General features: G+C 55.3%; 1 protein-coding gene across 4 annotated transcripts in view; it reads left to right on the top strand.

The window, feature by feature from the left end:
* The window catches only part of NDST1 (N-deacetylase and N-sulfotransferase 1), a 57118-nt gene that overhangs the window by 22469 nt on the left and 17408 nt on the right, over window positions 1-17241 (top strand). For all 4 annotated transcript variants that reach the window (XM_037044896.1, XM_037044898.1, XM_037044897.1 and 1 more), the window contains exons 2-4: window positions 6394-7291; window positions 12930-13424; window positions 16149-16236. In XM_037044896.1, the coding sequence (XP_036900791.1) occupies window positions 6779-7291; window positions 12930-13424; window positions 16149-16236 (1096 nt within the window). In that variant the 5' untranslated portion in view covers window positions 6394-6778. The remainder of the gene's footprint in view (window positions 1-6393; window positions 7292-12929; window positions 13425-16148; window positions 16237-17241) is intronic.

Below are 17241 nucleotides of genomic sequence, written 5' to 3'. Positions count from 1 at the left end.
CTTCTGGTCTGGGCCTCCCAGGGGTGTGATTGAGTGAGCTGGAGGAAGTCCTGCACAGCTGGGACGCAAATGCGGAGGATTTTCTGCCCTGGGCTGTGCATGGTGGGTGGGGCTGGCTGGGGCCAGGCGGCTGTGGGGTGTGGCTGGGTGGTGGGTGGTGAGGTGACTGTGCTGGGGTGTGACTGGCAGAAAGGGACTGGGTCAGCTGTGGGGAGTGTTCCTGAGATTGCATGTGGGGCTGTCAGAACCTGGCCTACTGCCACCTCTCCTCCCCCAAGCCCAGGGCCCATTCACACACTTCCAAGCCTGCTTCTAAGGCTCTCCCTTCACCTCCTCCCAGCACCCCAGCCCTGCTCCTCTACCTGTGGCCCAAATGCCTGTTGATGGTACCATGTGAACATGGAAGCCCCACATGAGTGTGTCTCTGTACTTGTGTGCACGTGCATGCAGGAGGCACAGGCGACATTGTCAGGAGTAGCCCAGGCGAGAAATCAGATCTGGGCTGGGCAAGCCCATGGGGCTGTGGGGAGGGACCAAAGCAGCCCCACACCAGAGACCTAGAACCCTGGAGCCCAGAGCCCTGCATCTTCCGTGCCCAGGGCCACCCTTATTCCTAGTCAGCACAGAGGGAGGAAATAGGACCCATCACCGGCTTGTCCCTAATTCCCAGGCTGCTCCCAAACCTGACCCCCCTTCTTCTCTTTCTGGATCCACTATTAATTTGATCTGTGGCCTTGGGCCAGTTCCTTCCTGAGCCTCAGTTTCCAAGTCTGTTAAGTGGATAATAAGTTTATTAACCTATGTTGCCGTGTGCCAGGCATGGAGCTGTTTTATCCACATCATCTCTCTCAGTCTGGCAGCATATCTAAAAGTAACATAAACCCCAGTTTACACTTGGGGAAACTGAGGCTCAAAGAGGTTGCCAGGTTTGCTCAAAGGTCATAGGCCAATAAATAATAGAGGCTGGACTTGAGCCTGGGCCAGCTGGCTCCAGCCTGAGCCCATAACCGCCATGCCGGCAGCCACCCGACTGCCACCTCTCAGACTGTCGGGGTGACATGGCCTGAGGCAAGCATACGGCCCTTGGCAGGAGGCCTGCTGTGCACAGTAGGCACTGAGTGCTCTCAGGTCACATGATAGGTGCACTTCACCACGAAAGGCGTGAGGAGCTTCGTCTCAGGGAGCTCTCAATTGCACCCTCAGGGTCCCCCTGTCCATCCAGAGCACAGCCAGACACCCTCCCCAGGCCTGATCTCCAGACAGCTTGGTCTCTCTGAAGGCCCATATACCTCTGCTTCCTTTCTTTCTGGACCCTAGAGGGGATTGTGGGGGAATCAGAGCATTTCAGAGTGGAGGGTCGGGTAGGGAGTGACTTTCAACTCCTGAGCAGTGGCCACAGTTACTGTGGTATTTCCCGAAAGTGCAGAGTTGCCATGGTGTCTCCATGACAACCAGAGCATCTCATTCATTATCCCCAGCACCTTGGCAGGGAAAGCTGGACCTAGGGCTGGGAGAGCACAGTAGGAGCCTGGCCAAGGGCTAGAGGCCTCTGTGACTGAGGCCCCCTCTTGCTGTCCCCCATCCTGGCCAAGCTTCCCCTGCAGGTTCTGGACCCCCTCTCATGGGGTCTGAATTCAAATTTCAGCTCTGCCACCCAACTCATTTGGGGCAAGTGACTTAATCTCTCTAATCCTCATTTTTCTCAATTGTAAATGTGAAAATATCAGTATTAGTTTCAAGAATTAAATGAGATGAGGTGCATGAAAATGCTTATTAGCACATGGCCAGGCTCACAGTAAATGCTCAGCACACGGCAGCAGTAAAAATACCAATGACAATAATTATGATGGTATTACTGTTTTTAAAAAAATAGAAACTCCTGAGTTTCATGGAGAAATGACAAGATTTTGAGTTAAGATTTAGCAATTTCCTATGCAACTGTGACAAGTCACTTCACCCTGACTCCGCAGCCTTCTCCTCTGTAAACCGGGAATGATAGCAGCTGCTCACCCCTTCGCATCCCGGGTACGCAGCAAGGACCGATCCTGGGGAAGTCATGGGCGCATCCAGCGTCAGTCAGTCCTGTCCCTGTCCTCCAGGACACCCAGGCATTTGGGGAAGGGGAAGAGAAGAGACTGGTGTTTGGGGAGGACCTCTGTGTGCCAGCTGCCAGGCAGGGCCTGCCCATTCAGAGATCAGTGAGTCCTGGTCCAGCCCTGGGACCTACAGCCTGCAGAGCGCCAGGCCGGTGGTAGAAATGCCCACATCTACTCGGTATGGAGCACACGCTCAGGTGCACCCAGAGACTGAGCAGGGAGCCAGGTGAGGGAGGGAGGCTGACTGTGGGGCTGTGCTAACTGCAGAGTGTGTGGCCAGTCTGTCTGGGCGGATGCGTAAGTGCCTCAGCTGATGTGGCCAGTAGGGATGTATGCTGCATGTCACCAGAACACGCTGTTTTTCTTAAAAAGAATTTTACTCATTGATTTTAGAGAGACAGAGGAAGGGGGGAGAGAGAGAAACATTGGTTTCATGATCCATTATTTATACATTCATTAGTTGATTCTTATATGTGCCCTGACCGGGGATCAAACCTGTAACTTTGGTACACCAGGATGATGCTCCTACCACCTGAGCTACCCAGCCAGGGCAGAATGGGCTCTTTTTAAAGACATCTTAGAAGTTCTGACTTTCATGTGAAATCTCCTGAGTTTAAATCAAAGAGAAATGTTTTGTTCATCAGAAGACACGAGTCTACACCCTGGTCTGGCCGAAGGGCCCTGGTCTCCAGCCTCTGGCTGTGTAATGTGGAAGGGCGGAGCCTGAGAAACGGGACCCTCCGGGATGGGGTGGCATGGTGCGTGAGGACGACCTCAGAGAGGAGAGATGACACTGGAACTGGGGTCTTGAAGGGTGAGTAAGTGTCCCAAGGGGTAGGGAGAGAGATTCCAGGCAATGGAATCTGCATTAGAAAAGCCTAGATTCATGACCAATATTGGCGACTGGTTGGGAGGGGTGGGAGTTTGGCTGGTGATGTCAGCAAGGCCCAAGGCGTTAGGGCATGTCGAGGCCTCAGCCCTCAGCTGTCCTTGAGGCCTCAGTGGCTCCAGCGGGACTAGAAAACCTCCAGTTCTCCGTCCCTGGAGCCAGGGCTCTGGAATGCAGGCTGTGAGGAGGGCCTTCCAATGGCCTTGGAGGGGGTTGCAGTGGCGGGGTAGTACCAGAGGCCAGTGTGCTGTTTACAAAGCTCTTGGCTCTCCCCCACCCCTACCCCAGGGGACGGAGGCTGGTGGGTCCACTCCCTTGCTCCCTTCACCCTCTCTCAAGCCTGGGCCTGGGCTTTGCCATGTCCTCCTCCCTAGCCTCCTGACCCCTAACCATCTGGCCCCTCCCCACACATCCACCCATTTCCTGGGAAAGGCCACGGCCTCTGAAAATGGGGATTGAGAGAGAGCACGCACAGATCTTCACAGTGTTTCGTGGGATCCGTTCTCACCTATGTGGCAGATATACAAGACGGGGCGCAAGGTGACAGTGACTGACCCTGTGCACTGTGTATGTGGCTCGGCTCAGAGCGCTGCAGATGGATCAACTCATTTAGTCTCCACGACTTTGGGAAGTCTGTCAAGTTCCCCTGCTTTTCAGACGAGGAAACTGGGGGCACTGAAAGTTAAATAACTTGCTTGGGATTGCACAACACCTGGGCACTGGGGCTGGGGTTTGAACGAGGCCGCTTGGCTCCCATGGTAACTGTGAGGTGCTGTGGGCCTAGGGCATTAGGTCCATGGGTGGTCTGGGGTCATGGGATCCGGACTTCCCAAAACTACTGCAGCCTCTTCTAGGGCATGAGCATAGCTTTGGGAGAAAATGCTGTCTGATTCCTTCAAGGGTCTGTGTCCCCCAGATGCCTGAGACGTCGCTGATGGCATCATTAGTGCACACGCTGAAAGGCTGTTAATGCAACAGGCTGGGGGTCAGTGACCACAGCGCCTGGCCTGCCGGGGCAGTGGGGTTGGGTGATTCCACACCTCGGTGTCGAGCAGCAGCGCACCACTGGGTCAGCTCCGCCTTCCACCCACTGCATCCCTTCCTGGCCCCGGCCGAGGGGTGGGGCTCACGGTGACTGCAGGGCAGAGGGCTGCCCTTATCTGTGATCTATAGGACGCAGGTGCAGCCTGGGTACTGATAGGACCAGTCAGCCTGCTCTCTTGACTCCGCCCAGGAAACTTACCCCTTTTCTCCTGCTCTAACTAGAGGAGTCCCTGGAAAGCTCCCCGAACTCCCTCAATTCCAGGCTGTGGTATGTGCCCCTCCCCACTCCCACCCCTGGGCAGCGTTACTCATTGTTCTGGTCAGTTCAGGTACCACTTCCTCCAGGAAGCCTTCCTTGGGTCTTCCCCCTCCAGGGATATTAGGCGGCCCTCACTCAGGTCTTTCAAACGCCCTCCCTTCCCCACTGGCACACTCCTCTCCAACACTGCAGGTGCCTGTTTTCTCGGTGGCCTTGGATTCCTGTGGTGCTGGCACATAACGGAGGCTGAATTGTAGGGTCTCAGAGGTGAAAGGGTCCCCAGAGATCATTGGGCCCAACCCCTCTCTGATTGGCAGGAGGCCCAGAGAGGCACTGGGTGTTCGTGGGGTCACACAGCGCAGGCGGCGGAACCAGGAGCCGACCTGGTGTCCGGGACGTGTCTGTGTCACACCCCCGCCCCTCACTTCTGAGCATGTCTTTCAGAAACATTTATTTTTCTTATTTTCAAAAAATAAATGATTCTTGTAGAAAGTAGGAAACAAACAAAAAGAGAACAATATAAACCACTCAGAGATATTCATTGTTAACTTTTCTTTTGTATTTAGTACCAGTTTCCAGCCTATGCATGAACATTTTTACCCTGAATTAAATGGTGAATACTGTTTTATACCTGCTTTTTGCTTCAATAGTCGGCATGGTGGTCATACGTCTGTGTCAGTAAAAGTCTTCTCTGACCTGTTGTGAAGGGCTGCCTGGGATGCCATCACACGCTTGCGTCACAACTGCCAAAGGCAGTCCCCCGTGTTGGGCACTTGCTGTTGAAGCGCCACCCTTTACCGATACATTGATAAACAGCACTGATACATTGATAAACTGCATTGATAAACATTGTGTTTCTGTGGGGAAATCTTCATACACATCTGCAGTCACTGCCTGTAGGACAAGGTCCTCAGACGAAGTCCAGGGTCTCCGGGTGCCGTGCCCCTGCCCAACACACCGGGTAGCCTTGGAGCTGGGGGGACTCGGAAGGTTTTCACCCCCGAGGCTGTCTGAGGTATGCCTTCCCTCCCTGGCTGCACCAGCCCCGGCCCTCGAACCTTCTGCCCCTGTCCCCGTCCCTACTATCTTGGGGTGCTGTCCTGCTAGCTTTCCAAAGCTGCTTAGGCTCGTGTTGAAGAGAGACTCAAGCTGAGGTGGGGGGCTGCTCTTCACGGGCTGGAGTTGGGGCCTGAGTGCAGTGGGTGTGCATGTGGGGTCTTTATGAACTCTCCAGGGAGACAGTCCAGGCGGCATGCCTGTCCACGCTCGGCCATGGGGGAGGACAGAACCCGGAGTTCTGGCCGCCTGGGCGGACAGAGGCCCAGCAACGGAGAAGCTTCCCCGCCCACTGGTCCCTTGGGATCCCGGTGTGTGGATGGTTGGGCACGTGCCCTGAGGAGGAGAGGTGCCTGCTGCACTGGGGCAGACAGCAGCGACGGCTGCCGTTTCTTAAGCGTTGCCTGTGCCCAGCCTCTCCCACTCATCCACTGGGTTCTCCTCTGCACTGCAGGATGGTGATTTCGCAGATGCTGGCACTGATGCTGGGAGGGGCCTCCTAGCACGGCTAAGCCACTGGTGCCTCACAGCTCTGGCCTGGCTGCTCTGCGCAAGCCTCAGTCTTCTCATCTGACAGATGGGGCTGCTGGGCCTGTTCAGAGAGAAAAATGGGGGGAAGCACTACGGGTAATTGAGGGGAATGCTCGTGTGAGATTTAGAATTCCACCTCCAGCTTCCAGGTCTGGGAAATGTTTATTGTCTCACTTCTTCCTGCTTCTGGAGTGTTCTTGGTCTAGTCTTAGGCTCTGATAATTATAGTAAATAGCAACTGCCATTGTAGACTCCAGATGCTGCTGTAAGTGACTTATATGCATCATTGGACTTAATCCCTCAGTCTGTCTTACGAGGTGGGTACTAACGTCGGCCCCATTTCGCAAGGAGGCAGACTGATACTCAGAGAGACTAAGGAGCTTGCCCAAATCGTTCAGCCAGGCTGGGCCGCAGCACTTGAACTTGGGCCTGTCTAGGTCAGGTCCTGTGAATCTACCCTCAGTGGACCCCCAAAGCCCACACTCTGACTCTTCCCTTTCTGACTCTTCTCTCTGCAGCCTTGGCCCCAGGGACACCACCAAGCCAGCGGCATGTGGCACGCCCAGGCCTGGCCAGTGTCCTCCCTCCAGCTGCCCGGTCCCCCCAGGAGGCCCTGACGCCCTGGGGCACTTCTGCTGTGCACAGGACCACGTGGGGGTTTGCCATGGTGACATAAAGGGGCGTGGAGGAAGGAAGGAGCACAACCAGCCTGCGGACGGCGCCCCTGGCTGGGAGGAAGGGCCAGTGGCTTGGTCCTCCACTCCTGCTGCCCACTGAAGGCCTCGCCTGACAAGTGTCTGTGAATTTGTTGGTCAGTGGACGACACCGGCATCTCCTCCTGCGGGGGGCCTCAGGGTGGCCCGGGCAGGCCGGGCCGCCAGGGCCGCGGTCTCGAGGACCAGGATGCCCGCCCTGGCGCGCTTCCGCAGGCTGTGTCGGCACGTGTCCCCGCAGGCCGTCCTCTTCCTGCTGTTCATCTTCTGCCTGTTCAGCGTTTTCGTCTCCGCCTACTACCTATATGGCTGGAAGCGGGGCCTGGAGCCCTCGGCTGATGCCCCCGAGCCCGACTGTGGGGACCCGCCGCCTGTGGCCCCTAGCCGCCTGCTGCCGCTCAAGCCTGTGCAGGCGGCCGCCCCTTCCCGCACGGACCCGCTGGTACTGGTGTTCGTGGAGAGCCTCTACTCCCAGCTGGGCCAGGAGGTGGTGGCCATCCTGGAGTCAAGCCGTTTCAAGTACCGCACGGAGATCGCACCAGGCAAGGGGGACATGCCCACACTCACCGACAAGGGCCGAGGCCGCTTTGCCCTCATCATCTACGAGAACATCCTCAAGTACGTCAACCTGGATGCCTGGAACCGGGAACTACTAGACAAGTACTGTGTGGCCTATGGCGTGGGCATCATCGGCTTCTTCAAGGTATGCAGGGGGCAGGGTCCCCAAGCAGTCAAGAGCTCCAGCTAAGCTTGAGTCCCGTCTCCACTCTCGTTCACTGAGTGCCTGGCTTTTCTTATCTGTGGAATGGGTGTAGTGGTAGCACCTGCCTCCCAGGGTTTCTGTGAGGTTAAGTGGGCGAGTGTACGTGAAGCATTTGCAGCAGACTGTGCTGGTGCCTAGTAAGTGCTTTTTAAGGATTAGGTTTCATTAGGGGCACGGGGCACGGCATTGCTTGCTGTGGATGCATCTTGGCCTGTATCGGGCATGCAGCTGAAGGAGGCTCCCGGGCATGGGTGCAAGGTAGGAGAGGATGTGCTCTGCTAGGCCCTCAAAACCTGTCCTCGCAGTCCTCCTGAAGGATGGGGTATGTCGTTTCCATTTTGCAGATGGGCTCAGGAGGGTGAAGTTATGTGTACATGTCTGCCAGGATTTGAACCCAGACTTAGAGTTTAGGCTCCAGATCACAGGACCTTTCCTCTTGTCTGTGGTAGAGCGTGGGATGTATGTACCTCCTGAATCCGAGCCAGTTTGCATTGGGGGAAAGGGGAGAAAGAAGTCCCAGTGGGCAGGCGAGCTGCTCTGGGCTCTGTGGGGCCCCAAGAATGGCTGCCGGATCAGATCCCTTCAGAAAGTGTCGTGGAGACACTGTCCTTGGGGAGGGGGAGGTTGAGGGCAACTGTGTGGGGCACCCAGAGGTGCTGGCCAGAGGACTCTGACCTGTCCGATGGAAGCAAGCACTGGTTTGGACTCCAGTTGAGTGTTGGGGAGCATTTGTCCCTCAGTTTGGCAAATATTTACTGAGCACTTAATTTGTTCTAGGCCCAGTGCTAGGTACTGGGGACACAGTTGTGGTTCAAATGTGCCAAGTCCCTGCTGTCATGGAGTGGACATTTCACTGCCGTGGATTAGGGTGGGTGACAGTAAACAAATAAACATACCGTGTGGCAGGTAGTGACACCTTCAAAAAGAAACAAAGCAGGGCAGGGGCACAGTGGGGCAATGGGTGTGGTGCTTGGGACTGTTTTTTGATGAAGTGGCTGGGAGAGTTGTCCTTGATAAAGTGGCTGGAAGGGAGTGAGGGAAGAGTCGTGTGGCCCTCTGGGCCAGGGCCCTTCTGGGTAGCATGGAACGAATGCATAGGTCCCAGAGCCGGGTCTTGCTTGACATGAGTGTGGAGGGGAGCAGGAGGTGGATCCGAAGGGGCCCATGTTCACTGTCGGGTGGCCATTCATCCCCAGGCCTTTGTGGCCACCCCTGTGTACGGGCCCTGTGCGGGGAGGAGCCCGGTGTAATGGCGGGTTTCCTGCAGCGTGTACTTTCCTGCCTTACTGCAGCAGGTGCTCTGCCACTGGTGAAGGTGTTGTGGGCCAAGTCACTGAAGGCCCTCAGGAGTCCTGCAGTGGAGTACCCTGGTGAGGTTTGTTCCCCGGCTGGCTTGGTCACAAAACCCTGCACCTCGCAGGGTCAGTCTGGGAAGTACTGACCTGGTTCATGGCTTTATATTGGCGCAATGTCAGACTGTCTTCATGGTCTGTTTCTCCTTTTCTCCCGGAATCTGTTTGTTCCTGCTGAGAAATTCATTCAGATCAAGTCAGAGCCCCAGGCCTGAAAGCTTCAGAATAGCTGGCATTTCTTGAGTCCTCACCCAGAGCCATGCCCTGTCCTGTATGCTTTGCATGAATTAACTCACCAGCCATCCTCCAAGCTAGGTAGATATCATCTTGATCTCAGAGAGAAGGAAACAGAGGCAAAGAGGGGTGAAGACATGTGCCCGTGCTCACACGTCCAGTAGCACCGACCCGGGGTTGGAAGCCAGGCGTCTGGCTCTTGAGGCCTTAGTCTTAACCATTGTGCAGTGAGTTCAGGAACCTCAGGTACCATTGATTTAGGAGAATTCGCATCAGAGGGCACATCCGGTGCACAGAGCCCCCAGTCTATGGGAACCAAGCAGTGGGCTAGGGTGACTGGGCACAATTGGTTTGACAGAGAACTTGATCCTGTCTAGCCCCACTTCCTTGCTCTGCAGGTGAACACGAGGCCCTGGAGGGGGCAGGGGCATGCTCAGTCTCATTGTGGAGTCAGTGGCAATTCCAGGTCTTCCTGCTCTTCCTATTCTATTGCATAAAGGACCCAATTTGGTTTTAAGCAGAAGCTTGTGACTTTTTTACTCTTATATGCGCCCTCTGGTGGTCAAGCTACTTTTTTTTCTTTTGACTCTTTCTGCAAGACCTGCTTTAGCTTTAGCCCTGTGCTTTGGGTCAGCCAAACCCAGGCAGTTTGTGGGCCCCGGATCTGGAGACTCACTTTCCCATCCCCATTGGTGTTGGAACAGAGGCATAAAAGTCCAGACCCTTGTTTAGATCTTTTTGTCACTTAGAAGCAGAGTGACCTTGGACAGGGTACTACCCAAGCCATCTGCAAAGTGGGGCCAGCCACAGGTCCTGCCTCATTGGGCTGTGTTGAAGATAAAGCAAGACAGTGGACAGAATACATGAGCACCGTGCCTGGTCCCTGGGGCCACTCAGTAAATGGCAGCTGTCTTACTTTGTTACCTCTGCATCAGCAAACAGCTGGCAGGGACGCTTAGTCTTGTGGCTCGGAGTCCTGAAGGCATGTGGGGTCCTTCAGAGTGGGAGCAGGCCTTCGTCAGGAGCCCAGTTCCTGGGTGGACAGGGGCTGCCTGACCTCCTGTGTGCACACTCACTTTGTGCAAGCTTTGCCGCCTTACCATGAGTGACTTGCACAACTACCCTGTGAAGCGGCACTTTCTTTCCAGGGGAGGAAATGAGGCTCGCAAAGTTACATGGCTGCCTAGGGTGACACAGCTGGTAAGTCAGAGCCAAGACTTGACAGCCACACTCAGTGCTTCTAATCTGACCACAGGTGAGCATGGCAGAGCAAGCTGGCCTGAGGCCTGGGGAGGACACCTGGGTTCCTGAGGTCATCAGCTAGTCACCAAGCCTGCACCAGGCTTCCCTGTGCCTGGGTCAGGGTTTCCTCCTGCAGCCTGGAGGACCACACGGGAGGATTTGGTGTCTCCTGAGGGCTGCTGAGAGGCAAGCAGGTTCCCTCCCCTCGGGGTGAGGCCTGCTGTGGCCTCCGGCCCCTGTGGTGTGAGGCACGCTCCCCTTTCCCTTTCCCAGCTGGCTCCTCTCATTGCCGCCTGGAGGGGACTTGGCTTTTCCTTCTTCAGTGTCTCCCAGCTGGGCAGCTGGCTGAGTTGTCAGTGCCTGGCAGTCAGCTCAGGGTCGGGGCTTTGAAATGGGATCCCCCAGTGCCTGTGGTCCAGTGTGACCTCCCAGGCCACAGCAGGTGACGGACAGGACCTAAAATGTCACTGGCCCCCACCGTCTTTGCAGTCCTGTTCAACCAGGGCTGGCCTAGGGTTCGTGGGGAGCCTGGGGCTGGGTGAGGTGGCCTCTCTGGATGGGGTGTTCTACATTGAGGCCAGCTGGGGACAGCGTGGAGAGTTGGTAGGTACTACAGGTACTGGTAACATCAAATGTGGCTCCTTATCATGGCCAGGGCCCTGCGGAGCCTTTGTGGGAATTAGAAAAAGGCACCTTTCTGGGCAGCTGTGACTCCCCCTGAGGTACAGCCAAGTGCCCTTGTGTAGTGCTCACAAGGCCAGCTCCAGGCAGCCCTGCTCACCACCCTGCCTCCTTCTCTGGCCTCATTTGCTGCCCTTTGTCCACTGTTGCTTTGCCCCACCCCACTCATTCTCCACACACCAACCAGATGGGCCTTTTAAAATGCAAATTGAACCTGTCAGCCCTTTGAGGGGGAGTCTTTGATGGCTCCTGCTGCCGCTTGCAGCCTTCGGGGGCCCTGCACCCTCTCTCCCTTGTGATCACTCTGCGTTGGCCTCTTGCTACTGCTCCTTGGCTGTGCTGAGCCCTCTCCTGCCTCTGGGCCTTAGCACTTGCTGTTCTTTGAACTTGGCCCCTACCTCTCCCCTAGTGGATGTTTACTCATTCTTCCAGTCCCACTCTGCAGGAAAGTCCGTGTCCAGGAGGCCTTTCTGGACCTGTTGACTGTGGCCAGTTATCTGCTGTCCCAGAACTGTGGGCCTCCTCTGTGCAGCGTGGGCCTTGTTGACCTTTTGTGTTTATCTCTGCGGTTTTGATTGTTGTCTTCCTCTCTTGCTCAACTTCAAGGTTCATGAGGGCAAGGACCCCATCTGTTTTTTCTCGCTGTGTCCCTGACATGGAACAGTGTCCAGCACGGTGACGAGTTGTGGAGTGAACAAATGAAACCTGCATTGAACAGTGGCTGCATGCCAGGCGCTGGAGAGCCGTGTGTTCTTCTTTCATTCTGTTTAAAAAGTCAGTTGCTCATCAAATAGGTGTTTGCTCCCACTGGGTGTCAAGCCTGTGCTGGACACTGGGGACCCAAAGGTGGAAATGACATGGCCTCTGCCCTCAAGAGGGCACAGGCTGGTGAGAGAGAGACCCTGGATAGGAATGCAGCAGCCTGGGTAAAAGTTGCTGTAGCCAAGGCTTTAATGTGGTCCCAGGGAGGCCAATGCAGGGAAGAGGGTATATGCATTGGGTTTTGGAGGATGAGCAGGAGTTTGCCAGGCCAGGAAGACAGAATGGAACTGGTGCAGGGACAAGGACAAGTTGCACCATATCCAGAGGCAGGCTGAGAGGCTGGGAGCCTAGGGAAGAGAAGTGTGGGCCAGGGGTGCTGTCTGCAGGTCCCCAGGGAGCTCGGCAGCAGCAGACAGACCCTGTGAGGGGGTGGCCTTGGGAGTACTCGGGACCCGGGGGGGTCAGGGATGCTGCAGGATGGAGCGTCACTGTTTCCACACCCCCAGTAGATACCTCCTCTCTGATCTCATTTACTGGCATCCTGTCAGATTTCTCCTGAAGAAAGTTTTGTGTGCAAAAGCAGTTTGGGAACCTCAGGAAATGGAGTCTGGTGGCCTGGTGTATGGGCTGTGGGACTAGCCACCTGGCGGCAAACCGTGGCTCCTCCTGACAGCTGTGTGACTGAGGCCCGCGCTCCCCACGAAGCCTCAGCTTCCTCACTGGGGAAGTGCGGTGGCAAAGGCACCTTCCTCCTGGGCTGATGTGGGGGCTGAATGAACAGTCAGTGCTGTGCTGGCCCTGTCCTAAGCACTCTGCCAGCAGTCCACTCCTCCTCCTCCACCCCTTGAGGTATCTACTGAGTTCTCAGCCACCTTTTACAGCAGAGGGAGCTAAGGCACAGAAAGGTTACCCAACTTCGTGGGGCAGGTGGTTGGGTCCATGCTGTCAGGTGCTGGGCCTCTCTCTCTGTGATTTTGGGCAAGTTACCTCACATCTCTGGGCCCCATTCTCCACATCTGTGAAATGGGAATGATAGCAATGCCACCATCACAGGGGTCACTGAGTTTCACCAGCACCCCTGCATACAGGGCGCTCAAACCCGAGCCTGACTTTGGTGAGGATGGTGTGTATGTTAGCTGGTATATTGTCATGCCAGGTGAAGCTGGGTTTGCAAGGCCAGAGATGCGCAAGCCTGCTGTGAAGGTTCACCAGCCCTGTTGACTTCCCACACACCTGAGATGCTGTGTGGTCCCTGGGGTTCCGGGTCTGACAGCTGCTCTCCCCTCCCTGCCTCACCCCGACTGCAGGCCAACGAGAACAGCCTTCTGAGTGCGCAGCTCAAAGGCTTCCCCCTGTTCCTGCACTCGAACCTGGGCCTGAAGGACTGCAGCATCAACCCCCGGTCCCCACTGCTCTATGTGACGCGGCCCAGCGAGGTGGAGAAGGGTGTGCTGCCTGGCGAGGACTGGACCGTGTTCCAGTCCAACCACTCCACCTACGAGCCAGTGCTGCTGGCTAAGACACGCTCGTCCGAGTCCATCCCGCACCTGGGTGCGGACGCTGGCCTGCACGCTGCGCTGCACGCCACCGTGGTCCAGGACCTGGGCCTGCACGATGGCATCCAGCGCGTGCTCTTCGGCAACAACCTCAACTTCTGGCTGCACAAGCTTGTCTTTGTGGACGCCGTGGCTTTCCTCACGGGCAAGCGCCTCTCGCTGCCTTTGGACCGCTACATCCTCGTGGACATCGATGACATCTTCGTGGGCAAGGAGGGCACTCGCATGAAGGTGGAGGATGTGAAGGTAGGGCCCGTGCGCCAGACTGGGACATGCAGGCATCAGGAATTTGCTGCCTGCGTGTCCCCTGTGCTGTCCCTCCCTTGGCCAGGGGGGTTTGTTAATTGCCTTATTCAAAGTAAGGCCATTTAGCATTACACTGAAGTCTTGGCTCTGGAGGGATTTTGTCTGGAGCGTGGGACTTAAGAATATGTCTGTGGAGGGAGGGACCCAGTTGCCCGGGCAGGCATGGTTTAATCCAGGCATGGTTTTTTCTTAAACATCTTTTGAAAGGTTTTATGTATTTATTTTTAGAGAGAGGGGAAGGGAGGGAGAAAGAGAAACATGCTGATTGGTTGTCTGAACTGGGGACCTGGCCTGTAACCCAGGCATGTGCCCTGACTGGGAATCAAACCAGCAACCTTTCAGTTCATAGGCTGACACTCAATCCACTGAGCCACACCAGCCAGGGCTGATTTTTAACTCTCAAAAATGTTTGTGTCAGTACCAAAACTACTGAACTCTTAGAACTAGAGCTTGAATCTCACACAAGGCATATTTTAACTGAGGTCTGTATGGATAGTGGAACGTATATGTTTAATTCAAAATGTGTTTACCAAACTAATGAAGTTTGACTCGCAGCTCAGTACTGAACGGGAGCCTGCAAATTGAGACCATTAAGCCATCCTTAAAATACAAGTTTCATCTACTCACTGTTTTACTCATGGTTATTAACAAAGGAAAGGCCCTCACATGTGTAAGTGGGGAAGGCAGACCCGGTTGCCATACATAGAGGGCAGCGTAACAATCTAACAATTACTCCAGTGACAATGAGCGGGCGGATTGTGCAGAGACACCGTTGCCCCGGCTGCTGTCCTCGCTTCTGCCAGATGAGCGAGTATTGGAGGCACGTTAGCACCTGACCGAGACTTCTTTTTGATGTTAGCAGGAGGGTTGGAAAAGAGACTTCCAAGAGGAATGCTTTTCTCCCCCCAGTAACTCAGATCACCTGTGCCGACTCACCCTTCTGAAATCACTGTTGGGGGTTGGAAGGAAGGCCGGGGTGGGCCCGGGTGCCACTCTCCTGCCTCAGTCGAGAGCAACTGCTCTGCTCTTCCTCGCACCTCTCTGGGAGAAGGGCAGAGCAGGCGGGTTGGATGGTGTTGGAGAGCAGGCGCTGTCCTGGGGATCGGGAATCAAGTTTCAGTTTGACCCTCACTTGGGTGACTTGGGCATGTCCCTTCCCATCTTTGAGTCTCAACTATAAAATGACAAGGCGAGGTGGCTGGGAGGGTTTCAGGCCATTTTCTGACATCCTAGGCTCTCCCAGAGGTGCTGGGTGAGGTCTGAGGGGTTTGTGAGACGGCCAGGCTCTGAGTCCTCCGGGCTGCAGTGGCCCCGGACAGGGCAGCACTGCTTTGATCTGCCCCAGAAAGCCTGCTTCCTCCTGAGATTTCACTAGGGATCATCTTCGGGTGGCCCAACCTTGCTGGCTCCTGCTGTAACCTAGGTCTTTGCTGCCTGTCCGGGGTTGGCCCCCATGAGGAAGACAGGCTCCAGGCTCACCGTGTCCCCAGGAACCCTGGGGGTGCCCTGCTGAGTTCCCACTTTCCACATTTTTGGAGTGGGAGGACGGCCAGCAGTTTGGAGTTCCGTAAAGAATACTACCAGGAGTGCCCTCTGCCATACGCTTAGCTCAGCACACACTGCAAAGCGCCTCACCAGCCAGGGTTCCATTTGCCTTAAATGTCCTCGTGAGTCAAAAAGGACAGAGTTGTTTTACTTTTTTTTGTTTAATCCTGAGCACTGGCTATGACTGAGCCTTTCTTTCAGAGACGTGAATGTGGCCTCATTAAGGGGCACGGGGCTGGCTGTGCAGTGCCGTTCAAACAACACACCAGCAGCTGTGTATTCGGGGTGGGGCCTCACTGGCTCCTCATAGCAGCCCCTCCCCCCCAGGTGGCCATTGTTCTAAGCTTCATTTCACAGAGCAGGACACTGAGGCTCAGAGGGCTGCAGTGACTTGCCCAAGGCCACCCAGCTGGAGTGTGGATGTCATCAGGCAGTCTGTGGCCCCAGCAGGGCCAGGATATTGGCTCTGCGAAGTGTTCGGACAGCAGGTTCTTGCAGGGCTCTTAGCAGCCTCTGTGTCACGCAAGGACATTTTTGAGCCTTGACCCCAGAATACAATCGTTCGTTTGTTTCAGAAATGCCAACAACCCTTCATTGACTTGCAAAGCACTGGGTGTGCCATGTGCGGGGACGTTGCATTGCTGGGTGTCCAGTATATCTTTGGAAAGGCCATGGCCCTTTGACATCAGCCTTGGTTTCACCTATGAGGAGAAATCCTCTGCATTTGACAGGTGGAGATAGAAGGCTTGCAGGGGCAGTGACCACAGGCAGAACTACAATGCTGCCGTTCATCATTGACCAAATGTCAGGCAGTTAACGTGCAGCCTCTTATTAAATTCTTTGAAGAGCTCCATGAGGGAGATGCCTTTGTCCCCACTTTACTGTTGGGAAAACTGACACCTTCTCAAGGACGCCAGGCTGGAGTCTAGGACTCATGCCAGAAGCCCAGTGCAGGTGGCCATGAGGGACTGGCGTCGTGGGTGTGGGGCCCGTGCGCCCACTCAGGGGGCAGACTTTAGCTGGTCCTGTAGCAATGCAGCACTTCCAGGCCCTCAGTGGGGTCGGGGGACAGGGCTCCTGGCTTTCCCCTCACCCCCTTCTTTCTCCTCTGCCTCCTAGGCACTGTTTGATACACAGAATGAACTACGCACACACATCCCAAACTTCACCTTCAACCTGGGCTACTCAGGGAAATTCTTCCACACAGGTAAGTGGGTCTGCCTATGTCCCCACTAGCAACTTCAGGTCCAGACAGATGCTCAGAGCACTGCAGGTGATGGGCCACCTTGGTGGCGCATTTGATCCCTGTTCCCCACTCTCCTACCCCACAGCCAACAGCTCACGGAATAGTTGCAGCCCCAGGCAGTGGCCCTTGGGGACAGCAGCAGCGCAGGATGGCTCCCACTGAGTCTCCCGGCCTGCAGGCTGCGGTGTCCTGGGGAAGCGTCTTGTCCTGCTTGTCACCCCTTCACCCCTGCCTTTTAAAATGATTTATACTACTTCTGCTTAAAAATGTGATTGAATGTTAATAAATTATAGAAATGTGTAGCATAGAAAGTGAAAGTGTCCTATAATTGTCCCTGCCCTGTCACGAGTTGTTTTCAAGTCCTTGGGCTTGAGGTGGAAGACTGTGGGCGGCCTGTTCTGTGCCTCCTCTCCTCTTTTAGGCTCCTCCAAGTTCCTCACATTCTCCACGCACTGCCCTCAGGGACTGGCCCGAGGGAGTACCCGGAGTGTCACCTGCAGTGAGCGTTTCCTCTCGCTGCCTTCTGCTTGGGCCACTGCAAGAACAGCCTGTCTTGAGTTCCAGGCCAATCCCTGTTAGTCCGCAGTTCTAGGGGCAGCTATACAGTACAGCCCCAGAGCCAAATAAGAGGGATGCTGGGTTGTCCCCCCACATTCTGGATGTTCTTAGCAGTGTATTGGAGATGGTTGTAGGGAAGTGCATGATGGAATTAAACAGTATGTGTATATTTGTGCAAAGAGTTCCAACATATCAGTAAATAAAAGATGAATGACCCAATAAGAAAATAGGAATAGGATTGGAACTGATACATCAGAGCTGGAAGAAACTTTGGGACCATCGCCTCTGAAGCCTGCATTGCACAGAGAAGGTCTTGGCCAAGGTCCCCGAGTACATCAAAGTTGCGCCCTAGATTGAAATCCAGGGCCCTGGACTAGGGCTCTGTTCGCTCCTGTGCTGCAGCCCCGG

Source organism: Sturnira hondurensis, unplaced genomic scaffold (genome assembly GCF_014824575.4).
Source record: "Sturnira hondurensis isolate 20B ecotype Veracruz unplaced genomic scaffold, ASM1482457v3 Scaffold0004152, whole genome shotgun sequence".
NCBI classification, from domain to species: domain Eukaryota; kingdom Metazoa; phylum Chordata; class Mammalia; order Chiroptera; family Phyllostomidae; genus Sturnira; species Sturnira hondurensis.
The sequence above is the reverse complement of the archived record's forward strand: the minus strand, read 5'-3'. Positions and strand labels throughout refer to the sequence as shown.